The 25,814-nt window shown below is 45.7% G+C and overlaps 1 protein-coding gene across 1 annotated transcript in view; it reads right to left on the reverse strand.

Moving 5' to 3' along the window:
- The window catches only part of STAB2 (stabilin 2), a 164,718-nt gene that overhangs the window by 63,136 nt on the left and 75,768 nt on the right, over positions 1-25,814 (reverse strand). The window contains exons 21-34 of the mRNA XM_046013404.1: positions 25,483-25,569; positions 24,214-24,325; positions 21,562-21,742; positions 19,077-19,170; positions 17,687-17,845; positions 14,610-14,705; positions 12,824-12,919; positions 11,304-11,351; positions 9,404-9,540; positions 8,840-8,954; positions 6,607-6,684; positions 4,493-4,591; positions 4,297-4,404; positions 659-790 (exon numbers count right to left, since the gene is read on the reverse strand). Coding sequence (XP_045869360.1) covers positions 659-790; positions 4,297-4,404; positions 4,493-4,591; positions 6,607-6,684; positions 8,840-8,954; positions 9,404-9,540; positions 11,304-11,351; positions 12,824-12,919; positions 14,610-14,705; positions 17,687-17,845; positions 19,077-19,170; positions 21,562-21,742; positions 24,214-24,325; positions 25,483-25,569 — 1,542 coding nt within the window. The remainder of the gene's footprint in view (positions 1-658; positions 791-4,296; positions 4,405-4,492; positions 4,592-6,606; positions 6,685-8,839; positions 8,955-9,403; positions 9,541-11,303; positions 11,352-12,823; positions 12,920-14,609; positions 14,706-17,686; positions 17,846-19,076; positions 19,171-21,561; positions 21,743-24,213; positions 24,326-25,482; positions 25,570-25,814) is intronic.

Consider the following 25,814-nt stretch of genomic DNA (forward strand, 5'->3'; position numbering starts at 1 on the left):
TATTAATTTTTCTTATGAGAATTTACCCTAGAGTTATACTGTGAGTTTCTTGTTGAATTTTCATAAACCAATCCTCTTCCTTGATGTTTGAAATATGTCATTAGAATTTAATTGAAGTACTTAACTTATTTAGTTTCATCAGTTCTTTTTCATGAATTCTGAACACTGAAATATGTAGTGGTTGTGTGAGATAAATACTGGAGTCCTGGTATGGGGTTCAGCTGGTCCTGGGACCAGGGTGTGTACGATCAAGGAATCGTGACATTATTCATTCGGCTGCTGGATTCCACATGTCACTTGGCCCCGGGGAGTCAGTGCCACATCCTGGGAGTTGGGTTTTGCTGTCAGGTCTTCTATCTTAGAGACTGCTTGGGAACTGTCTGTTGGGTTTGTTAGGAATCAAGGTCAGAGGGCACTTGTGACTGTTGGAATTCAAATACCATGATTAGTAAAGCCCAAACTGATTATGCGAAGGCTGGTAATAGGAAGGGTGAGCAGGGAGCTGGGCAGTCTCTTCACTCTTTATGGTGAAAGACAGGCAACTATCTTTTGTGGATAAGGCTTAGGAGGTACTGGTGAGATTATTCCAACACAGAAGTGATGACGGATGATAGGAGCTAAGACACTCACTCCTGGGTTTTAAGTAAAAGAGTTGCACCTGGTCATCGTGGAGAAAGAAGCCGAGGAGGTAGGAAAAGCCCAGCATGGTCTCCCGATGCATGCCTTGGTGCAGGTCATTCTTCAGGAGTTTCTCCTCCAAGATCACGTGATACCTGATTATGTCCTCCTCCTGCAAAACACATAGGACTGAAAGTCAACCCGTAGGTCAGACAGTCCCCAGTCACTTAGTGGGCTGCCCCAGCATGCCCGGTCCTGTGGGAATTACTAGAGCAATAACTTGTTGAACGGCAAAGTCTGACCAAGGCAGTAGGTAAGAAATACTAAATCTGAGACACCTCACCTCGCATGTGGTGGTCTTCCACATGGGATGGTCCAGAACTCCTGCTGTCACCCTAAAACCTGGACTGAAGTCATGAAGCTCAAGGGAGGATTTTAAAGATGATTTCTTTGAAGAGAAGTGCTATGAAGAGAGAGGCCCCAGCCTGCCTTTCACCCCAAGGGCCACGAGAGGAGACTCGATGGGATGTTTTGAAGAATGTGATCCGTGTCCCCTGCAGATACGGTGGCCTGTGGGCCTGGGGTTGTACTCAGACCCAAGCAATCTCACGCCATGGCTGGCTGGCAGGTTGATCCGCTGTGGAGGACTGGGAGGTGTGCCAGCACTGGGACAGGCCACCACTCCCAGTGTTGGCTTGGGACAAGAGAGGACGTGTGTGCTGTGGGCCAGAGGTGTGGCAGGGTCAGAGAGAACTGGGGCCTTAGGTCCTATCTTAGATGGTGGCCTAGGGGGCCAACAGACTTCCCCAGGGGAAAAGCTGGAGGCGGGTTCTGGATGCTTAGGGTCCAAGGAGGAGATCAATAGCTACAGGGCTAGGGTGCATGCACACAGGTCAAGGGGACAACAGTCAGAGACCACCAGTTATGGCTGGGGTCTCCAAAGAACCACCAGAGCATCAGAGGGAGGGAGGGAAGGAGGAGGGAGGGAGGGAGGAGATAGAGAGAGAAAGGTCCCTATAAGACATTAATCAACATAATCTTTGGAGAATTTTCTCTCTCCACATTTAATAAATATTTTATGGATTCACAGAAAAATGAAAAGAAAGAAGGCGGGAGAGAGAGAGAGAGAGAGGGAGAGAGAGAGAATGAGACAGAGAGAGAGAGACAGCATGAATGAGTGCTTTGAAACACTGGCCCAGCCTAGGAAGAGCAATGGCATCTCAAGACAGTGACAGTTAAATTAAGAACCTTCCCACCCTTTTAAGGTCTCCTCTTGACCACCAAGACTTTCTGGCCTTCAACTTCAGACCTGATGCAATCCACACTGAATTGAATGAGCTCAGGGAAGGAAATAGGAGGTTACTTAAGTCAATTGTCTTTCAGCTCCAAACCCACCCTCCACATTCTGCTTTGTGATCCTGGGGCCAGGACTCTGGTCCACATTTTTCCTTTGACAGGGCTCCTGTAGGGCTCTCCCACTGGAAAGCACTAGAAAGAGACTGTGAGGCCAATTAGAGCAGAAGGAAGGAGAAGGAATTTCCTCATCCTGTTTGCTTCCTGTTCCTGTGGGCATCACTCCAGCCCCACTCTGCACCCTGGAAGTGGCAGCTGAATCTGGAGGGCTGTTTCCCAGACATCAGCACCTGCTGGGCAATGCCCTCTGCTAGAGTCTGGTCTTGGAACCCCAGGAACCCTCCTCCAAGGTCAGAGACACCGGATGACCAGCATCCCCTCCACTGAGGTCTGAGCTATAGCTCTGCGGGGCTCTTCCTCTGCATTTCTAAGTTTTGGTGATTCTAACCTCTTCCGTTTGTTCTCCCAGCCTTTGGGGTCCAGATGCTTCCTGCGGTTGCTACCCCTGTGACTTCTCTCTCTCTCCTTTTAACCTTTCAGTTATACTTACGCAGCTCTGTACCCAATAACCAATTCATAATAGTAAACTCCCTCCGGTAGGGTTTCAGTCTCCTGATGGATCCTGGTTGATTGAACAACAAGCCCCCTCCTCCAGTTTCCTGCCTGGACAAAGCCCCAGCAGGGAACCATGAGAGAAGATGTGATTTTTTTTTTTTTTTTTTTTTTTTAAGAGAGAGAGAGAGAGAGAGAGGGAAGCAGGCTCCCTGCCAAGCAGAGAGCCCGATGCGGGGCTCGATCCCAGGACCCTGAGATCATGACCTGAGCCGAAGGCAGCGGCTTAACCCACTGAGCCACCCAGGCGCCCCAGAGAGAAGATGTGATTTTAAAGCCCAGTTCAAGGTGTTGATTATTACAGGGGCTGGAATTTTTTTTTCTTAACTTAATGAAGACTCTGTGACTTCAAATGATCTTAGGACTCTTGGGGGAAACAGAAAGGTCATGGGATTGCCTGAAGTTTCATGCCAAGGCAGGAAAAAGAATACTTCCCACTGAATAGGTTCACAGGAACTGGAGCAGGGAAGGTGAAGGTGATTTCTGACCCCTCTGAAGAACCCTACTTGTTCATCATGCCAGTCACCAAAGTGTAGGATACCATCCCTGCCCTCAAGGACTTTATAAGCTCCTTGGGAAGCTAAGGCCCTATTGCTTGAAAGGACAATTTATCACACCATATAGATGCTGAAGGGCGAGCAAATGGTCTGAACTCAGAGGCAGGAGAGATTTTCGGTTGGCTCAGGTGGTGAGCCAGCTTCCCGGAGGAGGTCAGACTGGACTTGAGAAACGGGGGGTGGGGGGGGTGATTCCAGAGGTCGTGAGGACAGAAGGGGAGGCTTCCTGATTGACAAGGTAGTGTGTGCGTACACACATGTGCGCATGTGTGTCTGCGTGTGTGGGTAGATATGAACAAAGGTACTGAACACGCCGTTGGCTCGTTTGGGGTCTCTGAGACTGTCACTCTGGTTAGGCCAGGGGGTTTCTGCAGAGAATAGGTGGGCCTGAGGACAGCTTAGAGGGACTTCAGGTATCCATCCATCTTTCTCTAGGGTCTCTGTCTCAGCCACCTTATCTGAGTATATAAGGGAAAACAGTGTGCTTGCTGTGAAATACAGCTTCAAACATGTCCTCCCATCATGGGGTGGGGCTAGGGGTAGGGCAACCCCGGCTCCTAAGCAAAAATTCTGGAGCAATCACTGAATGGAAGATGAATGGTGGCCGTTGACAGAGGCCTCAGATGCCTGGGCAGGTGGTCTGAACGCCTGTAAGAAATGAGGATCCACCCAAGGCTTTTCAGGCACAGAGTGGCATGACTGGAGCCTGATATTCTTTGACAAAATCTTTTGACAGATTTGGACTGTCTTAGCCCCAGATGTTAGGAATCAGGGAGGATAGAGGTGCGGAGAAGAGGAGGAGGAAGACAGAGATGACCCACTTCCTCCTTATCCCTGATCCTGACATCTCAGCTGCCTGGGACCAGGGAGGCCAGAGTGGGGAACAGGGCGGGGGTGGGGGGAGCAGGCGACCAGGAGGATCCTTCTGGCTTCCTGGGACACCTGCATCCTTGTGTCGGGGCCCGAGTGTGAGCTTCCGGGAGTGTGAATGAAACACACGGGCAGAAAAAGCCTCTGAGCAGATTTGCCTAAAGTATCTGGACAGGGACAAGGAAGTTTGATGAGAGAGTGGAATGGTCCGTGATTAATGGATTGAAAAATGTTGACTTTGAATGTTCATAAAATAATTGTCCTGGTTATCGTTGCCAGTACTTACTAGAGTTGTGACCTTCTTCTCCCGGATGTAATTCTCGATGGCGTCATTGTTTGGAGCAAACACAGTATAAGCACTGGCTGCCTCGATCGCACTGGCCAGGTTATATTGCTGTGATGGCGAGAGACGAGAAGGTGTGAGGGATTTCCCTGTGCAGGTACCCTGAGCGAGCGAGCTGTGCAGAGAACGTGGTACTTACAATGATGTAGCCCCGGAAGATGGAATAGTTGGGCATCTGGTCCAGCCGGGAGAGCAGGTTTGGCAAGGAGACCATTAGGCTTCTTTGGGGAACCAGAACCTGGGAAAGGAAGCCCCCAGAATCTGTTAGCATGTGTCTGTAGGGCTTGCTGCCCTCCGGTAGGTAGGGTCATGTCACACGACGAGATGCAATGATAAGGACCCCTGCTAGTCCACAAAGCACTTCTGCAAATTTAACGAAGGACACCTTTTCCTCTGATGGTTGGCAACACCCAATGAGGGTGCACAGTCTGGGAGTGAAGTGGGCTGGGGGTGAGCCTCATGCCACCCTTAGGCCAGGTGCTGATATGCAGAGCATGCCCTGCACACGTGTTCATGGCGGCCTTGGCAAAGGTGCCCACGGTGTCCAAGGGCAGGTGGAGGAGGTCCTTAGGGAGCCAGTGCAACCTGGAGGCTAACCAGAGAACTTGAACCAGATGACAGGCATCCAGGATTCTTTCGTGGTCACATCGCTTCCTCCAGTTACTTAAGCCTGAGGAGCCTTACTTGTCTCCCTTGTGAATGGAGGACAGTTGCATTTACTGTTTTGGGGTTGCGGTAAAAATCACAGGAGATAATGGGACATGATATATTGTACAAGGCTTGATACCCACTGCGCTGTCAATCATTCCAGTTATTACCGCGTACAAGGGTAGAGGCTGGTGCTGATGAGGGACACAGAGACACAGCTCCCCCGTCCCCAGGACATGCCATCACTTGGGAGTCTGGGACTATACCGTGAGGAAGAACTATCAGTACAAGAGGGCACAGTGTACCAACGACTTTTATACCCCTAAATCCCATGGAATTATGGAGGAGGGAGAAAGGAGTAAAATCAACGTTTATTGAGGGAAGGTCTGCTAGGCAGTAGGCATCGAGAGAGAGAAGGTGTTGTTTTGTTCTTCCTGGGGAAGAAAGATGAGGCTCAGAGAGGTTATGTCCCTTGCCCAAGTTCACACAGCTTGCTATGAGTGGGTCCCCAGATTCTGTATGCCATCCTTGGTGATATGGGCGGCAGGATCAGGAAGGCTTCAGGAGGAGCTGAGACTTGAACTGGCCCCAAGATAATATCAATCAGGACTGGAGATGGGTTCAGGGGCCATTGTACTAATAAGGTATGGCCATCAGAAATGTAAATAATCAGAGTTAATTTAATGTTTTTTAAAAAGGTTCTTAGTAGGAAATCCAGGATTGGAGAAGAAAAATACCCTTAATAAGTAATTTTTACTTGCATCATAAGAAGTCATAAACCAAGCATAGTTCCTTACAAGTGATCAATTGCTCAAAAATGTTGTTTTTCTTAATGTTTCTTGGTAATACAAGGGAGTTGCAAGGTTTTTGCAAAGTAATACACCCAGGCATCTTACAAATAGCTTCTTTCCTGCGCAGAAATAGTTGACCTTTTCTATAAATTAAAATCAAAAGTGAGTATAGAAGTGCCAAGTGATGATAATTTTAGTTAAAATGCTATTAATTATCTTTTCCAATCTTCCACCTTTTGAAAGTTCCCAATATACCCTAAATTCTAACCTTAATTTTCAATGAAAATCCTAATATAGTCACTGAAAATTACAGGATAGCTTAAAACTGTGTTTCCCATTATACTTTTTTGTTTTATTTTGTACCTTTGAATACTGTTGCATTGTGTCTTAGAAGAAAATGAAAATTTCAAAATACTTTATCTATCCTTTTGAGTATTTTTCTAGGGCTTCCTTACCCATCTTTTTAGGGTGAAATCATGAAGAAAGGGGAGAGGAAAAATAATACATAACCACTTGCCTGTCCTCCAGTTCTTGATTAAGATGTTCACATAAATAAGAAATATAACATATTTGGTCACACTTGAAGAAGGGGCCATTGCCAAGTATAGGCTGAATAAGTAAGAACGGAGTCTGACTGGGTGAAGAGAACCTCTAAGCAGTTTGAACATTAACGTCACGGAGCACAACACAGGTTACTTTTCCACTAGAGGAACGTACTTCCACCTCCCCCACATCCCCTACCAAGCATCCTGTGCAGAAGTAATAAGTGAAGTCAGAGGAGATGCTGTCTGCATGGCAGGTGGCAAGCGTGTACCTTGTTGATGATGTGTATCACACCGTTTGTGGCTGCGTTGTCACCGTCAATGACAGATGCTCCTTCAATCGTGACAGTCTGTAAATGCAAAGCACAGTGGGAAGGTGAGTCTCCATAGGGTAGGAAATTCAGGGATTGAAACTATTTCTGGGTTTTATACTTCTCAAGCAGTAGTGACTTTCACATTTTTAACTATGACCTGAAGTTAGAAATATCTTTAAATTACGACACACTAGGCATCTCTCTCTCTCTTTCATACACACACACATACTCAAAATGAAATGATAATTTCCTCTACTTTTGGGCAGGCCCCTGAATACCAATTCTGTTCTTTTCTACTTCATTCAAAGACTGCTGGTGGAGGCTCACCAATGCGATCCTGTAGTCTGAAAAACCCTGCAGACGGTGTTGTGGGTTGTACTGTGTCTTCAGTATTCGTATATTGGAGTCTTAACCCCCAATACCTCAGAATAGGACCTTATTTGGAAAGAGGGTTTTTACAGAGGTAATCTCATTACAATGAGATCATTACCCTCAGCCCTACTCCAACATGGCTGGTGTTCTTCTAAGAAGAGGAAATTGGATACAGACCATGATATGGGGAGAATGCTGTGTGAGCATGAAGAAAGCCATTGACAAGCCAGGGAGAGAGGCTGGAATGGCCCCTTCCAACAGCCCTCAGGAGCCAAACTTGTTCACCCGTTGATCTTGGACCTTTGGTCCCTAGAACCATGAGACAAAATGCTCTGCTGTTTGAACCACTCCCTTTGTGGTACGCTGTTATAACAGGCTTAGCAAACTCATATGGACAGCCCCTGACTTTCTTGATCTGAAGAAACCCAGTTACTTTTCAAGAATAATTATTGCCCAACCTACACACTCACCCAGCCACCAACCAGCCACAACACAGCTGGGCTCCACTCTCTCTACTTTCCTTTCTTCCCCCATCCCCATCTTTTTTTGAAATCCCTCTTGGGACCCTAAGTGCAGAAGGGGACTTGTCTCACCCGGACAGCCCCCAAGTCACTCAGTGAAGGCCCTGGAGAAAACAATCCTCGCTGTCTTGCAAATCTCTTTTGGTTAAAGGGAGACATTTGTATCAGACCCGGGAACTCATTAAAAATGTGTCTTTGGTAGTTAACTCCTCCAGGTCAGGAGTCCCATTGATTTGTCTCTGAATGCAGAGAACCCAGGATAAGCCTGCCCAGGGTAGGTGCTTAGTTCCTGCTTGTTAGGAGACACAATGATTTAAAACACAGATGGAGCACAATTCCATTGTCCGATACAGGTATGTAATGCACTAGAATTAGAACAATAATATGCAAAGAATCCATGGAACTATATGCACCTCTTTTCTGCTCTCCACAAAGAATGATCTGATGAGGCACATATATTCCAGCGATGCTAGCCATAGACCCTTTTCACAGCGCTCTGTCATCGTCTCTGACATCATCTCTGTCACTGATGAGTAGGAAGGTAAAAATGTTTTAGAGCAGTAATCCCAGAACATTTTTGATGGTGGTCCATGGTCCACTGATGCAGCAGTTCTCATTTCCCAGTAAAATCTTCATTTTCACCTTGTGCAATTCATAGCCAGAGCTGTCAGACACTGCCATAGGCCACAAGGCAGCCAAACTTCCCGACGCAAGGCTGACTCCAAGTCCAGACACATGGCGGTAATTTCCAGAGGCTGGGCCTCCGTGGGGAAGAGCCTCCAAGGCTCTTTCTTGTGTGTAGCTCTGACTTCAGCGCTGAGCACCTGGCGCCTTGTAGGTACTCAGCAAATGTTGGTTGACTGACTACAGCCTGACATCAAATTTTAGTAACCTGTAGTGACTCCATGAATTGGTTACTGGTAACAGCTTTTAGTTCATCACATACGAATAGCCACAGTTGTGAAATTGGGCAACTTTTACTCAGAATCATGGAAAGGTTGGCCTTTCTGGATCAGTCTGTGGTCTGTCAAAAAGAGCCTTGTAGCCAAGCTGTGGGTGGAGGGTCACATGATAGAGCATCACTACTATAGGGTAATGTGTGTGTGTGTGTGTGTGTGTGTGTGTGTATCAATATATGTTGACTGTTGTTGAGGCTGGGTGATGCCCCCATGGACATTTTATTCTTGGGCTATTTTTGCTCATGTTTGGAGATTTTCATAATACAGACCTTCAAAGCAGGCAGCACAAACATAGATGACCCATTCCCACTTAGCAGACAGGTTACAGAACTCTCTTACCCCATCTGCCTTCGCCAGGTGAAGGAAGTTGCCAGGCAGAGACGTTGCCAGCATGTCCGAAGATGACAGGGCCCGCAGATCTGCCACTCTGTATGTGCCCAGCAGCACATGGTACCTAAGACAACAACAGTCCAGAAGGGCTATCGTGAAGTATCAATGCATGAAAGAATATCATTGAATAGTTAAGAAAATAGGTTCTGGAGCCAGATGGCCAGATTCAAACTCTCTCCCTGCAGTTATCAGCCATGGAGTCCTGGGTTAGTTATGGAATCACCCCATACCTCAGTTTACACATCTGTATAATAGGTGTAATTTTAATGCCTGTCTCCTAGGGTTGTTGAGAGATGAACTGAGTTATACGTGAGGTACTTAGCACAGAGTTGGCTGTCCGTAATGGTAACTGTTACCATCCTGGGAGAAGGAGGTGAGGAGTGTTCAAGAACATGCTGGTTTCTACTGAAACTTTGTTTCAGTAGAACTGAACTTTGTTCACTGAACTTTACTGAACTTTGTTCACATGGATGCCAGTAAGATATCACGAAGAATAAAATACATAATACCTACTTTATTAGGACTGGAATATTGCTCTTGGACAACCAAAAGGTTTTTTCATCTTGATCCATGTCCTCAATAGCTTGCTGGGAAGGCACGAGGACAGTGAGGTTTGAGGCAGCGGACAGCATGGGGTGTAGAGAAGCATTCTGAATCACAGGAGGGAAAGAAGGTCAGCCTGGTTCACATTAGAGGACAGACAGGTGACTGAATGCTTGGCAGAGATGACAACTTCCCAGGGAAGTACTTTCAGGGACGCTGGAAAGGTCCTACGGACCCCTGTCCCAAATCCATCCCACCCACTGGCTGGTGCGTCATATTCTCGGAGACACATTCTTTTTACTTAAATGTGTGAGCTTTGTCAAAAGGCAAACTTTCCTGGTCTCTAAACAAAGACCCAGAGAATAGTCTTGATGATCCTGTGTGTGGGTGTGTGAGCCTTAAGAACCCTTGGAATCCTGGGATCAAGTCCCTCATCTGGCTCCTTCCTCAGCAGGGAGCTTGCTTCTCTTTCTGCCTCTGCCTGCCACTCTGCCTGCTCGTGCTCTCCCTCTCTCTCTCTCTCTGAAAAATAAATTTAAAAAATCTTAAAAAAAAAAAAAAAAGAACCCTTGGATGCCCTAGGAATAAGGATGGTGGGAAGATTACAGGAAACGTTTCAGCATGGGGGACAGACTGGAGGCCTGAAATCAAACTTGACCTACTTTTTGTTCTAACCTAGAGCTAGTTCTGGGTTGAAGTGGTGCACTTATGTGTAACAACTGATCCCAAGAAAAACAAGCAAAAAGCCCTGGTTTGTAACATCCCCTGATTTCTGTGGTGTATATCCTCCCACCGTGGCTGATTTCAAGCTACCAGTGTGAGAGCACTGAAGGTGAGTTTGGGGAAGACATTCTCTTGTGCGTTGGGATGAGCTGGGTTCACTACGCCACTGGGCAATCTTATGCATAAGGGCTTGGCCTGTATGGAAGTCAGCATGTGCAGCCGGACTCTGAGTCCCTGTTCTTTCATGTGGCAGGGGCGGAGTGGCCCCACATAGAAACAATCAGGAGCTGTCCCAGATTGGTGCTGACCAGGCACTCCATATCTTGGCATGTGTCTTCTCAGAGGGGATATACCAGTGGTCATGATGGCACTTTGGCCCACTCTTGCAAAGATGACAGAGACGCTCACAACTGGGTATAGTGGGGATTGGATTCTTCATCATAGAACTTTCCAGGGAAGAGGAAGAAGCTCCTCGGAGCATGCTGGGCGAAGAGCTAAACACCCATGGATTATCCCAGATTACAACTATAAACCCCAAATCCAACTCGCTGAATGGCAGTAATGAATTATGTTGACTTTTTAAAAAGACCTCTCGATGAGTGAAGCGATGCATATATATTTCAATTGGCTGAAAAATTGACCCATCTAGCTTAACCTAGACCAGAACTTCTTAGCCCTGCTTGCATGTTAGAATTACCTGGGAAGATTTTAAAGATTTCATTTATTTACTTGAGAGAGAGGAGAGAGAGAGATCACAAGTAACCAGAGAGAAAGGGGGAAGCAGGCTCCCTGCAGGGAGCCCGATGTGGGGCTCGATCCCAGGACTCTGAGATCATGACCTGAGCCAAAGGCAGAGGCTTAACCCACTGAACCACCCAGGCGCCCCAACCTGGGGAGCTTTGAAAATGCCCTGATGCCCAGGGTGCCCCTCTGACCAGTCAAGTCAGGGTGTCTATGGCGGGAGCTGAGGCATGGCTATTTAAACAGGACATTCCTTGTGATTCTAAATTGTGGTCAGGGTGTAGGATCACTGCTCTACACAATTGCCTTCCCTCCTTCCTACCAGCTGAGTTTTCAGTTTTCTGTTACATGCATTCCAAATTTCTAAAATCGTATACATTTCTGAAGTTCCAACGAAGGTACTCACATTTATCCACTGGTTAAATACAGCTGCCGCGGAGAGGAATGACAATTCCTTATTCATGTCGTGCAGGGGAGGGAGGGAGAGATCAGAGAGAACACGAGAGAAGGAACAGTGAATGAGCATGATCACAGAGAATCACTGAACAACATGCACGTAGCCTTCCCAGGGCTGGGCTCAGCTCATTCTCCCCACCAACAGGAATGGCGGCCGGCTAGTTGAATTTCCCTGTGCCAGAGCTGCACAGTTCTCTCATGCTTAGGAGCTCCATTAACCTTTCTACTCAAGATAAAGAAGTAATTCCAGAAACTTCAGATGGAACCACCAGGTGAAGCTCTTCAGCTTTCAGAATTTAGTTTCTAAGGGCATGATGCCCCACCCTAGGGAGGGTCACAGAGCTCAATGACAGCCCCCTTCCCGAGCCAACACTGAGTAGTGGCGTGGAATGCAGAGCCAGACCATCTTGGTTTTCATTCTGGTCTGGCCATTGCCTAATGCCTTAGGCAAGTTACTTGGTCTCTCTGGGTTTGATGTTCTTGCCTGTAAGATGGGGATAATAAAAGCTCCAACTGATAGGTCAATGTGAAGTTTGGAGAAGTTAATGTTTTGAAGTGCTTAGAATAGAGGCTGGCATGCAGGACATGCTCAGGACGTCTTAGCCATTCTTCTTTCTCAACTTTCCACCGTGGACGATGTTCATGAACATATATATTGAACCGCGGCTGTAGGCACCAGATTGGAATGAAGGGAAGGCATACAAAAGGGAAAAGACGACTTCTGCTCTCACGCAACTTACACTTGTTTGGGGGAAGTTAAGACTTGAGAAGATCCCCACAGAGCCAGTAGCTCAGTCATGTGTGCAGGAGTGCTAAAGGAAGCACTAGACCTTGAGTTCCAAAAGACTGGGTTCATTTCCTGAGTCTGCCATCTACTACTAGCTGTGTGATCTTGGGTAAGTCACTTAACCTCTCTGAGAACTCAAGTCTTACCTGAAAAACGAATATGAGGATGCCTGGCTGCTGGGGTTATGAACATTCATGTAAGGGAAAGCATTTTAAAATTATTAAACACCATGAGAATGGCAATAGCTATCATATACAAATTTATACCGAGGCAGTAAACCTTAGGGTTGTCTCAATTCCTTTTTGAAAGTAGTTGAGGTGTCAGATGAATTACTAAATACCTGTCACACAGTCAGCAAGTAAACTGGCAAGTATAAGAGCTGAGATGCGTGAGTAATCCCCAGAAGGGGCTGCTCCAAGGGAGAGGACAGTGCAGATGGGACCTGAGCTGATGGCAGAAAGCCGGGAGGTTGGGTCCCTGGGACAGGGGAGCCGAGCTGGCAATGGGACCTGTGAGGCTAAGCTGTTTGCAAAATGAGTGAGCAGCTTGCTTCCTGTATGATCTCCTGGAGCACAGGACTGGTAGAATACTTAAAGGCATCCTAGCCAAGGGCTTTTTTTTTTCTTTCTTTTAAGAGCTTTGTCTTTATTATTCCGCACAGGAGTTCATCTTGGATGACTTACCACGGCTGCATTTCCATAGCACAGAAGGCCGTCTCCTTCATAGCCCTCCTGGCAAACACAACTCCAGAGGCCAGAAGAAGTAAGCTGACAGGTTGCCTGATAAAACAAAGATAAAAGAAACCACTTGGCATCCTAACAAATAGCTCCCAGTTACATCCTTACCCTCAGGCTCCATCGAAGGTGAGAACTGCAACTTTGGGGTTGAAAGATGCTAGGAGGGACCCACAGACCTGGCCCTGCTGCAAGGATAGTCTCCTGTCTGTATGTTTGGTGCAGCTCCTGCCTTAATCACAATTAAATTCTTTCTTTTCATCCCTCAGAGATTCAGCATATAAAAGTATAGGATATACAGTTAATTTGAATTTCAGATAAACATGTAAGTTTTAGTATAAGCACATCTCATGTAACATTTGAGGCCCACTGATGCTGAAGAAGGATTCATTGTCTATCTGAAATGTAAATTTACTGGGTGTCCTGTACTTATTTTATCTGGTGACTCTATGTTGGTTCTTCTGTGCTTTGGAATGAAGAGACAGTTGCAGTACTTTCTCATGGTTAGAACATCAGGGCTTGATTGGTCTTAAATGAAGCAAAAGTGTTGGGTCTCCTTCAGATTTATGAATTGCTCTCATGATTCTCGAGAAATGGATACTGTGGAGCATCTCCCCTATTTTTCTTCTTTAAAAACTACCCTCCCCCACATAGCAGTGGGCCCTGGCAATCATGTTCCTAATATGTCACCGCATTCCCTGGCCATAACTGACTGGCTCATATGTGGACCCCTGGATCCCTGGACCCCTGGATCCCTGGACCCCTGGCTGGCCAGCTCCTTTCTCCTATGATTTGGAATTGGGACCCAAGTTGCCAATAAGTTAGTGGGCATCACTGGGGGGTGGAGGGTGATGTTGATCTAAGAAAAGGGAGCTGTGTACCCCAAGATACAAAAGGGAGCATTTAAAGTGGGGAGAGAGTGAGAGAGACAAAGAGAAAGCAGGTGCACAGAGAAAAGCAACATGAGTGATCAATCACATAGTCTCAGAGGTTTGGAGGAAAAGGCTGCCTTGATCTCAGTGTCTTTGGGTCTTGATTCTGGATCCTTGGGAGGTCTACTTGTATTTCCTGCCCACAGAGCTACCCTGGGAGGACTCCCTGCAAATTCCTTTTTTGCTTAAGTTGATTCGTGTGGATTCTGTTACTGGCACCCAAAAGAACTAAGGGTTGTCTTCCTTGGTTCTGATGTTGGGTGCTTAATGATGTTTTTTTGAAAACATAAACATGATCAGCTCTAATATCTTTGCCTGATCTTCCATAATGTAGACACAAGGCACAAGCTACCCTCAAATGGGCATTTTCACCAATAATTTATTAGGTTCAGACATTCAAAACGGGAGTCCAGTCATCCAGTCAATTAAGAATTGCCAGGTTTAGCAATAAAAAATAACAAGTTAAATATGAATTTTAGAGAGGGTCTGGATAATTTTTAGTATAAATTTGCCCTATGTAACCTTTGGAACATACTTGTGCTGAAGAATTGTTATTTATTTGACATTCTGACTTAGCTGGGAAGGCTGTCTTTTATCTGGCAATTGTACGTTGGTTCTTCCAAGCTTTGGATTGGAGTGACATTTGTAAGAACTACTCACATTCTGCCTGGTTACTCTCTTTGGAGGAGGAAAGATTTTGTTCATTAGTAGGTTCTAGATAAGAAATTAACTAGCCTTCTTTCTTTCTCAAGTAACCTTTTTTTTTTTTTTTTTGAAAGGATGGAAGAAATGAAGTAACTCACCAGTGGATGACATTTCCCAGTTTGTTCCCAGCATGAAGTGACTGCTTCACAATCAATCCCATTTCCTCGAAATCCTTGCTTGCACTCACACTCATTCTACAATTCCAAGAAAAAAAGAGATGATTGAACATGAGGGCCTTTCATGCCTTGTTGTTACGTGGCCTGAAAACGAGCCACAGAAGTCATAGCTGTTTGGCCCCCGAGTTGATGTATTTTGTTTGTTGTCCTTTAGATTCTGGAGCTCTTGATCTGCACATTCTGTGTTACATTTCATCTGAGAGTTCCCTGGTATTTCTTTTTGAATTCATTATCCCAGAAGCGCCATACATGAGACAAGACAACCCAGGAAGTTGTGGGAAGAAAGGAATAGAATTTCTATCTATGAATTTTTATCTTTAACAATGTATCATTTGCTATGTGTGCTTTATAAAGTAAACATGTGTATCTTTATTAAAAAAAGATTTTATTTATTTATTTGAGAGCGGGAGAGAGAGAGAGAGAGTGTGTGAACGAGCACGAGCAGGGAGGAGGGGATCCCAGGGTCATGACCTGAGCTGAAGGCAGAAGCTTAACCAACTGAGCCACCCAGGTGCTGGTAAATGTTTGTTTCTGAGATGAACGTATATGTATACAGAAGCACCTGTTTACATCTTTATGTGGCAGGGCAAGACCCTATAAGCATAGGTGTTTAATCCTCTCCACCTGGTATCGGGGTAGCACCTCCCTGTAACCCCCAACCCTAACATATTGAGCCAAACGTGGTTTGTCTTTTTACATAAGTATTTATGGTAATTAGGATTTCTGCCTATTTGGAATATTTAAAAGTTCTCAAGCCAACTGGTAACTACTGGCAGTTAATTACTGGTAACTCTAAGGCAATCCTAGAGATAGTGTATTTTACTTCTTATATGGCACTATTAAAAGACCTTTCTCTTCCTCCATCTCCCATATTAGGATGCCTTTATCCACAGAAAGAAAGAAAGCAGAGAGAGGGGGATAGATAGTATTATGGGCTGAAATGACCAGTCCCAATTCATATGTTGAAATCTTGACACCAGGACCCCAGAATGTAACCTTACTTGGCAATAGGATTATTATTATGTAATTAATTAAGATGTGGTCACACTGGAATGGGGTGTGTCCCCAATTCACTATGAGCAGTGTCCTCATGAAAAGGGGGGATTTGGGCACAGACAGGCACAAAGGGAGAACTCCTGTGATGATGAAGGCAGAGACCAGGATGATGCGTGGAGAAGTCAAGGAATGCAAGAGACTGCATGCAAACCACCCAGAGCTTGGAGAGAGGCATGGGACAGATTCTTCCTCAAGTCCATTGATGGAGCCAAGCCTGCCCAGACCTTGATCTTGGAGCTCTAGCCTCCAAAACTGTTAGACAATACCTTTTTGTTGTTTTATGCCACCTAGTTAGTGACACTTTGTTAAGAAGCCTTAGCAAACTATTACAGAGACCGGGATATATTTTGTCTTTCTCAAATGCAATCTGGCAATTTAGGTGAGGCAAAAAACGAATACACTTGTTTGCCAAATGCATGGTGAGACATAAGACCGCAGTAAGCTCTTTCATGAATAGGACTTTTCCAGGGCCATGGTCACCGCACAGTCGTCATTACCTCCCCAGTGCAGACTGGTTCCGGAGCAGCAGCTTTCTCTGCCTCAGTCTCCCTTTCAGGAGGTTAAGTGAAAGTGATCACAGACTGTAGAGTGCTACAGAATTATAAAGTGTGGTCAGGTGCTTAAGAGGGGGCTCTGGAGTCAGACTGTCTGTGTGTCAATCTTACAGCATGAATTAGCAAATTACTTAGCTTCTCTATGACTGTTTTCTCTTCTGTAAGATGGGACTAATGCTAGTCACCTATGTGGCAACAAAAGCAAAAATAAACACACAGGGCCACACCTAACTAAAAAGCTTCTGCACAGCAAAAGAACCCATCAACAAAATGAAAAGGGAACCTACTGAATGGGAGAAAATATTTGCAAATTATATATCTAAGAAATGGTTAACATCCAAAATATACAAAGAACACAGGCAATGTAATAACAAAACAACAGACAATCCTTTTGAAAAATGAGCAGAAGATCTGAATGGACATTTTTCCAAAGAAGACACACAGATGGCCAACAGATACATGAAGAGATGCTCGACATCACGTGGCACCAGGGAAATGCAAATCGAAACCAGAATGAATTCTCACACCTGATAGGATGCCTATTATCAACAACGTAAGAAGTAAGTGCTGGTGAAGACGTGGAGAAAAGGAAACTCAGGCATTGTTGGTGAGAACGTAAACTGGCACAGCCACTGTGCAAAACAGTATGGTGATTCCTCAAAAAATTAAAGATAGAGCTATTTTTAAAAATAGAACTACCATACCTTCAAGCAATTTCATTTCTGAATATTTATCTACGTTTGAAAAGATATCTGCACTCCCATGCTCCCTGCAGCATTATTTACAATAGCCAAGAGATGGAAGAAAAACCAGGTGTCCATGGATAGAGGAATGGATAAAGAAGAGGTGATATACATATGACATACATATACATATCACCTCTTCTTTATCCATATGTGTGTGTGTGTGTGCGTGTACATACACACACGCACACACACATATATATATATGATGGAATATTACTCAGCCATGAAAAAGAATGAGCTCTTGCCATTCGCAACAGCATAGATGGACCTGGAGGGCATTATGCTAAGTGCAATAAATCAGACAGAGAAAGACAAATATCCTATGATCTCAATTATATAGGGAACCTTAAAAAAAAAACAACCAACACAAATCCCAAAACCTGAAACCAAACACACAGATAAAGAGCACAGATTGGTGGTTGCCAGAGGCTGGGGTGAGGTGGGGGTGAGCTAAATGAGTGGAGAGTGTCAAAAGGTGAAAAAAAAAGTACCTACGTCACAGGTTAGTTATGACAATCCATTCTCACTACTACAAATGATTAAAAAGCTGCAGTATGTTCTAGACAAAGTACTGCTGTGTTCAGCGGGTAAAAGCCACTAGAGGAGTCCTACTCCCCTTTGCTCTCTGCCTCAGCACACCTACCTGCCCGGGGCCAACATACAGACAGGTTGCATTGGCGTGGCAGCCGCCAGCGCCGGGTAGCAGGCAGTAGTTGATCTCCGAGCAGTCTCTGCCATCCCCAGTCCATCCCTGCTGGCACACGCACATGTGGGTCCCCATGCCGGTTCTGACGCACTCTGCCTGTGGGGCGGAAAGCAGAAGCGAATCTCTGAAACCACAGTCCAGCCACATGACTCCAAAATCAAAAAAAAAAAAAAAAAAGAAGGTACCGCCTAGAAATGCGTGTTTGCATGGAATGCGATAGAAATGATTAAAATGCACTTTTGCACTGAGATCCATGGAAAACAGGAGACAATTTAGAGAACAGTGTTGCTTGTTGTGGGCCAGCTAATGGCTGGCCCCAGGCACATCGCTGTCATTTATGGAGCTGGGGACCATTCTTAGTGTTTTGCTGGTATAACCCATCATCTTGAGGAAGGTCCCGTTGCTATCTGCTTTACAGATAAGGAAGCTAGGCTGAGAGGAGTAAGTAACTTCCCTAAGGTCACACAGCACAAAACTTCAGCAACCCCGTCTCCAGAATGCTGAAGTTCAAGCTCCTAACCACTGTAGCAACTCCAGACCTCTCAGCCCGAGCACCCTAGGAGGCTGAAGGACAGTGGGAGAGGAAGGAGGTGCCAGGTTCAGTGTGGAAAGGGTGGGACCAGCACCAAGGGCATCTGGTGGGCTGGGGCAAGGCATTCCCATCTGATTTCACCTTCTAAGCCAGACTAGCTACCGAAGGGGTTTCAGCATGGGAGAAACATGACCTGATCGCTTCACGTCACTCTGGCTGTGGATGGGCAATGAACGCACAGGTGGGCCAGCGAAGCAGCGGGGAGCCCAGGTAGCAAACTGTGCGTAGGGAATGGAGGTGACGAGGTCCTGGTGGTAGCAGGGATATTCAAAAGCAGCCATGGGTTTGGGCTATATGCCTGGGCTTTCCCCAATAACAAAACTTAGGACAAGTCACTTAGTGTCCCCAAGCCTGAGTTTCCTTATCAGTACAATGGGGATAAGAACATTATTGGCTTGGGGTGGGGAAATAAGAAATGAGATCATAGACATTCAAGTTGCTTGTAAGCTGTAACACTGAATCACTGGTTTATTACTAATAACCTCCAATATCTCATTCTCAGGCTGTGTTTTTAAGAGCCCAAAGACCCCAACTCCCGCGATCCTGGGACATCCCCTGCACACATGGATTTAGGAAGTGGAAGCTCACAGAAGGCACTGGCATCATCTTTAAAACTCAGAGTTCCAGCAAATGTGCTTCATGCAGTGAAAAGCCTTCAGACGTCACTTTCTGCAAGGCTTTCCCTCAGGATTTCCTAAGAAACCAGGTATCCTGGAAATAAAGAGCAACACTCACATTTTGGCTGCAGCCCCCCCTCGTGATTTCTGCACAAGGGTCCATTTCTGAACAGAGGCTTCCATCCCCTTTGTATCCTGGTTTGCAAACACAGCTGCAACGAAGAGCATGTGCACAAAATCAGCCCCAGAACTGTAAGCAGCAACCACCCAGGAAAAGGCCAGACAGCCAGGGGGGGAACGGTTCCTGGCCAGACAGCTAACACATTGCCCTTGTGGGCAGAGCCAGTGTAAAGGTGGTCACAGACAGTGGGGGTGGGGTGGTCTGCAGTCAGACATGCCTGAGAGGGAATCCAGGCCCCACCTTTCAGCATCGTGTGACCCCGGCTGAGTCCCTTAACCTCTGGGAGACTTCGTTTCCTCGTCTGGAAAATGAGTCTGAAACCTCCCTCCCAAAGCTGTGAAGATTAAGGGAGTGAAATAAAGCATGGGGAGCATTTAGCAGGACGCCTGTATGCACTTGCCCCTTGCGAGGCCTGGCATCTGGCAGCGTCACTGCTTTGATGGGGTGGGATTCTGCCTCTAGTTATTATCTGTGGTTCCGCAGAGAACAACTAACATCTCTTCGACGAGACAGTTGTTAGTATTTATTTATTTATTTATTTATTTATTTATTTATTACTGATTTGAGAGCGAACAGAAAGGGGAGGGGCAGAGGGAGAGAGAGAGAGAGAGAGAGACTCTCAAGCAAATTCCCTACTGAGTGTGGAGCCTGATGTGGGGTTCGATCTCATGACCCTGAGATCGTGACCTGAGCCAAAACCAAGAGTCAGACACTTAACCAACTGAGCCACCCAGGAGCCCCTCTTCTATGAGACAGTTTGTAAAATATTGAAAAATAATGGTTAGATTTGTAGGGGAAAAAAGCTATATGATGACTATAGATATGTTGGCATTCAACTCAGTAAATGATACATGAAAAATGGAAAAAATAATAATGGTCAGGTGAGACACCCCCTTTCCTGGTCCGTCAAACTTCCTTTTTTGGGAGCAACCCCCTTTCAGAGTGCCTGATTCCATGAGCTTACATAGTTGACTGTCTCCTCACCCTTTGAGACGCTCCTCTCAAAATATCCCACCATGATACTTTAACTATCAAATGGGCTGTTCATTCATTTGTCTGACCCACCAATAGTTATTAAGACTCTCGTAAGAGATGCTGTGTCCCCTGTGGTTCCACCAGAGCCCACATCATTTGCCTCAAATTCAGTCACAGGTGCTTCACAAGAACTTAAATAGAATTATTTTTCATGTATCAAGGCTCCATGAGGAATAAAATGCTTTATCTGGTCCCCAGATGAAAAGATAGATCAATCTGTTCCAACAGTGTTCGATTTACATAGGTGTATGTAGTATATACAGACCCATGTCGATAGCCCTTTGTGAGTGGTTTCAGAGGTTTTAAGGACAGTTTGGATAACATGTAATTTTTGCCTTATGCACGGATGTAGCTCCTTACTCCCGAGAAAGATGCATTTCTGTCATGCTACCGTGGAGGAGAAAGGACAGTCTCTGGGCCCAAGCTGCCTACCCTCTAATGGGGGAGACAGGTCATAAACAGGGAAGTAAGTAACCATGCAAATTACAAATTAAGAAAAGTGCTGTAAAAATGAGGCCAAGATTATCAGACATTCTCTGTGTTTCCCAGGATGTTTTTGAGGTAGTTACTGCCTTTGAACCAGAGATGGTCCCAGAGAGGAAAATTTCCTCTAACATTCCGTCTGCCCCATCTCTTAGCCCAGGGCGTACATTAGACGCTATTAGGGAAACCAATGGTGATCTAATGACCAAGACCCGATTTCCTGTAAGACGCCTTGAATGGGGGAGTTATTATTAATGGCTCTAGGAAGTAAAGGCTTTTTTTTAAAGGGTTGGACAGTGGTGGACATATTTTCATTTCTTCACATGAATAATGATAATAATCATAATTTCCATGACTGAACACCTATGATGTGCTGGCTCTGGTGCTGGGTGATTTTTTTTTTAAGGTTTATTTATTTATTTGAGAGAGGTGGAGAGTTTGAATGAGGGGACAGGGTGAGGGACAGAGAATCTCAGGCAGACTCCCTGCTGAACATGGAGCCCAACTCGGGGCTCCATCCCAAGACCCTGAGCCAAAATCAAAATTCGACCATTTAACCACCTGAGCCACCCAGCTGCCCTTGGTGCTGGGGGCTTTTACATACAGTTTTTATAACCTCCACAACTGCCCTGCTACATAGGCAACATCATCCTTATTGTCCTGATGAAGAAAAGTGAAGCTCAGAGAGGTTAAGTAACTTGTCCAAGGTCACACAGTTGGTACGTTTCAAAGCACGGAGTGCTGCAGCTTGAATCCAGCTCAGTCTGAGGTTTTCTCCACAAAAGCCACACTGGCAGCTGGGGGAAACAGGCCTTTGTTTGCAAAGAGTTGAGATAGAGGCTAGGTCTATGTACAGGTGGCACAGGGGCTGTGGGCTCTTAAGGGTGGTACCCTACAGGCTTACCTTGCTGTCCCATTGCTGTATTCACAGGTGGCATGGATGTGACAAAATTGCATGTAGGGCCCACAGGCGGAGGTCTGCTTGTGGCAAAACCTCCCAGCAGAGCCTTCTCTGCACGTGCCATCCAGGCAGGCCCCGTCACTGTCGATCCTGTTGTTGCATGTTCCAGAAATGCACAGACATTCTGGAAGAGAAGAAAGAGGGATATTTGGGGGTTGGGAGACAAGCACAGCAATGGGGCACATGGTCATGGAGGAGAAAGACCACCTCCCCTCACCCCCTTCGTGTGCCTGTCAGAGCAGAACCTGGGGCTGAGCTAGGGGAGGCTCTGGAGGCTATGTCTGAGCTTCTTGAGTGTCTCTCTATGGGCCTGAGACAGTGTGTGGTGAGCTTGGCTGTCCCATCAAGGATGGGAAGAACTCAGTCCCAGAAGTGCTTTGTGTGTATGTGTATGTAGGGGTGTGTGTGTGTGTGTGTGTGTGTGTGAAAGACGCCAAGGAACTCAATCTTCATTTACTTTATGGTTGGAGAGCTCAGTCTGGAAATTTCTCACCTTTCTGGAATCAGTAGAAGCAGTTTCTCATGCTGGTGTGGCCTCTGACATGTGAGCAGCTTATATACTTGTTCTTTACTCTCTATCACAGCAAACCAGCGCTACCTGATGGCCAATATTTGTACACGGACCTTGCTCTAGGCATTGGGCTAGCCTTTAACAGTACCATCTCATTAACAGTCACCGGCCTCAGAGGGTGGATACTCTTATCATCCCCATTTCCAGATGAGCAAACTGAGGCTCAGAGAGGTGACGCACATTGCCTGATTTGCTGCTAACATTGCCTATGTGCAAACATCATAATTCAGGATATTATTTCTGGTATTTCTGTGTGCCTGTGATCATTTTAAACTTTTGCGGTTTACTTTGCTTTCGATGATAAGTGTTTAAAAAAATTGCAATGTGCACTTCCAACTCAGGCTCCTATGCATGCAGGAGTTGAAAAGAAGGATGCAAAATTCCTTCGAGTCAGGTAACAAGGGTTTGAGGGCTTGACTATGATCAGAAAAGAAGGCTTCTGTGATTTTGCCCCAGGAGGGCTTTAGGAGAGGAATTCGTGTGGGTGCTTGTAGCCAACAACCAGGACAGAAAAGAGAGGCACAGTGAATGGGCTAGAAAAGCATGACTGGACTTAAAACAAAAGGCTTTTCATAAACTTTTAAGCAATTCAGGACTTTATCTGCAAGGGACAAGGGCTCAGAAGGAAGAGGTGGCTCTTTTGCATGGGCTGGTTGGTGGGTAGCCACAGACCTGAAAGGGAGGTATTGGTGAGGAGACCTCCATAGCTTCCCCTGGCCTCAGCATCCTGCTCTGTTGGCCCCATAAAGATACCAACATTGACAGGCTTTGGAATAAAACCTTATTTTTGTTTCTCAGAAACCTTTTTTGACGCAAAGAACAGTGGATTAGGATCAGCAGCCATGATCCTGCTGTGCTCTGGTTTCCTGCCCATCTTGAGAGGTGGTTGTGGAGACTAGACCAGATGAGAGAGGGGAAGGGCTGTGTGCTCTGTAACCAGCGAATGGAGTTAGTAGTGACAGTAATAAGAACAGCTTCATCTACTGATTTCTTGCTGGGGCAAGCTTTGTGTTTTGGCCCTAAATTATGGTCTAACTTCATCAAAAACCCATGACATGGGTACTGTTATTATCTTCATTTTATAGATGGGGAAATTAAGACTCAATGAGACTTCTAAGGACATACTACCTGTCAATTGCAGGGTGGGGATTTAACTTTGGGCTGGGTTGATTCCATGGCCAACACATCTATTCATTTTTTTTCTTTCAAGTTCTAATCTTAGTGTAGAAATATATATCTATATTTATTTCTGCATATTTATGTATCTATCTACTTAAATATATACAATGTTGCAATTTTAAAGGCATAATGCATTTTCTAAGATCAAATAACTGCATCATTTTTTTAATGCCTAGTATTGTGGAACTTTCTTCTTGGTCTCCAAGCTTCCTGATATTTATGTCACTGAACTTTGAATAACAGCAACAGTAACAACACTCACAGATTAATAATAAGGCTAGTGTATTTGTATTGCATTCTAGGTGCTAGGCATTGTCCCAAGGCAAGAGCTTTCTATTTATAACTTGCACTATTATGAGGTAATTACTATTATTATTCCCATTTTATAGATGAGGAAACTGAGGTCTAGAGAGGGGGGAGTCACTTGCACAAAGTCACACATTTTGCAAGAGGGGGAGCTGATAGAAGGGGATTGTTGGAAGGGCAGAGAGTGAGTCTGTGTTTTGCTACTGAGCCCATGGTCACTTCAGGTTTGTGGGGAAAACTTAAGGGACTGGTTTTTGAAGAGTGGTCTTTTGGCTGCAGTGTTGGCACTCCCAGGGAACTGGCTTGAATAGCAAGTTCTCCAATACCACTCCAGGCCTGCTGCCTCAGAAATTCTGCAGTGGGACCCCACAGTCTGGCAGGGGCTACAGATTGAGAACCATGTGCTTGAGAAATGGTCTAAGATGAGGGTATACACCAAGCAAAGGGGCACATAGCACCTGGTCTGAATTATTGCTTTGCTGCAGTGCCAAAGGGAACCCAGCTAAGGAGCAGGAGTAAGTTCCAGAAGTGCCACTTACTTTTGTCACACCGAGGTCCATATTTATTGGGATCAGAGCAGAACTGACACTGGGAGCCTTGGAAGCCATCTTGGCAAACACACGTCCCATTGCCATTGAGGCCGTCCGCACACTGCAAGCAAAGGCAGGCCTTGAGGGCGTTAGGACAATTCTCCACTGTAAAGAGTCCTAGGTGTCTTTGTGTCATTGCCTGACTTCTCTGAAGTCAGATTCTATCCGGCATGTCTATCAGAGCTAGACATGGCCCTCTGGACAACTCATGGAAAGTAGAGTCATGTTGATATCAGCTAAGATGCTAAAACAGGGACAAGCTTGGGGTCCTGAGTAAGGATTTCAAACTTGAAGGGAAGTCATCCAAGGAGGAAGGGTGTCACCATGGTGAACTTGGAACCTGCAAACAATGCTTGAGGGATGGTGTGACCAGCCACCGGCCTTCAGAAGGAAGGTTGGCCGTTCTTTCCAGAGCCTGGCTTGCTCAGCTTTATGACTTTATGACTTTACCCCTGCAGCATAAGACTTTTCACCTTCCACCTCCCCATTTCATCTGTTTCAAGGTTGGCTTTACAAGGATCACTGTGTACCAGAATTGAGCACTGATGACTTCCTGCCATGGCCTGTGGTAGTTAATTGGTGACTGCTTTGCCTTGTTACTGCCTCATCTCAACCCATGGTTGCAGTTATTCCTTCCCCTGGAGGGGGGCATATTTTAGATGTGGTTTCTTAAATGCACAGATCTGTAATTTCCCATGTGAACCACAGCTACTTTTACTTTTGTTTGTTTAGCTCTGGTCTCTAAGCTAAAGGAGATAAGTTTGGGCCTTTATAATTTTACTAGATTTTGGAGGTGGGTTAACAAAAAGCAATCACTGGGCAATCTGTTGTTGTTGTTTCTTTTTTAAGTATCATAGAATCTTCATCCTGAAAGAAATCTTGGAGATCAATGCAGGAGACTCTGCTCTCCTCCCATAAGAGGAAAGTGGGGTCAGAGGGAGCCTCATTGAGTTATCCAAGGTCAAGTGTTCAGCAGCCGCAGCGCAGTCATTGGAACACTTCCAGACTTCCCACTCTCTACCCCTGCCACCATCCATCCCTGGCCCAGATTCCTTCTGCTACAGATACCTTCTGTTCTTTGAGCAACTGATCAGTATCTTTTACTTTCTGCGAACAGTGATTGGCACTGTAGCACTTCTCAGTTTAGTGGTTTTAAAAATTACTCTTCCACTTGACTTAGGACAGGCAGCTCAGCACCCGTGAAACAGTTTGCATCACCTGGCCATTGCCTGAGCATGGATTCAAGAAGCCTCCAGGACACTGGTTGCAGTCATGACCGTAGAAACCTTTGCAGCACTTTGGTATCTGAGAAACAAAATATATGTTGCCTTTTAAAACCGCAAGCAGAGTGCCAGTTCCTCAAAGGAAATATGTTTTAACATCCATTATATATAAACAACATTAGCTCGACTTCTTCTGCAGATGATGGCATGGCTGGAGTTCACCCATGTGCTCACCACACGTGTACTGAGAGCCGACCTCGGGTGCCAAGCCGGCTCCGGCACCATGAGAACAAGACATGAAGGCTTGTGCTCATGGAGCCCATCCTC

This window comes from Meles meles, chromosome 7 (genome assembly GCF_922984935.1).
Source record: "Meles meles chromosome 7, mMelMel3.1 paternal haplotype, whole genome shotgun sequence".
NCBI classification, from domain to species: domain Eukaryota; kingdom Metazoa; phylum Chordata; class Mammalia; order Carnivora; family Mustelidae; genus Meles; species Meles meles.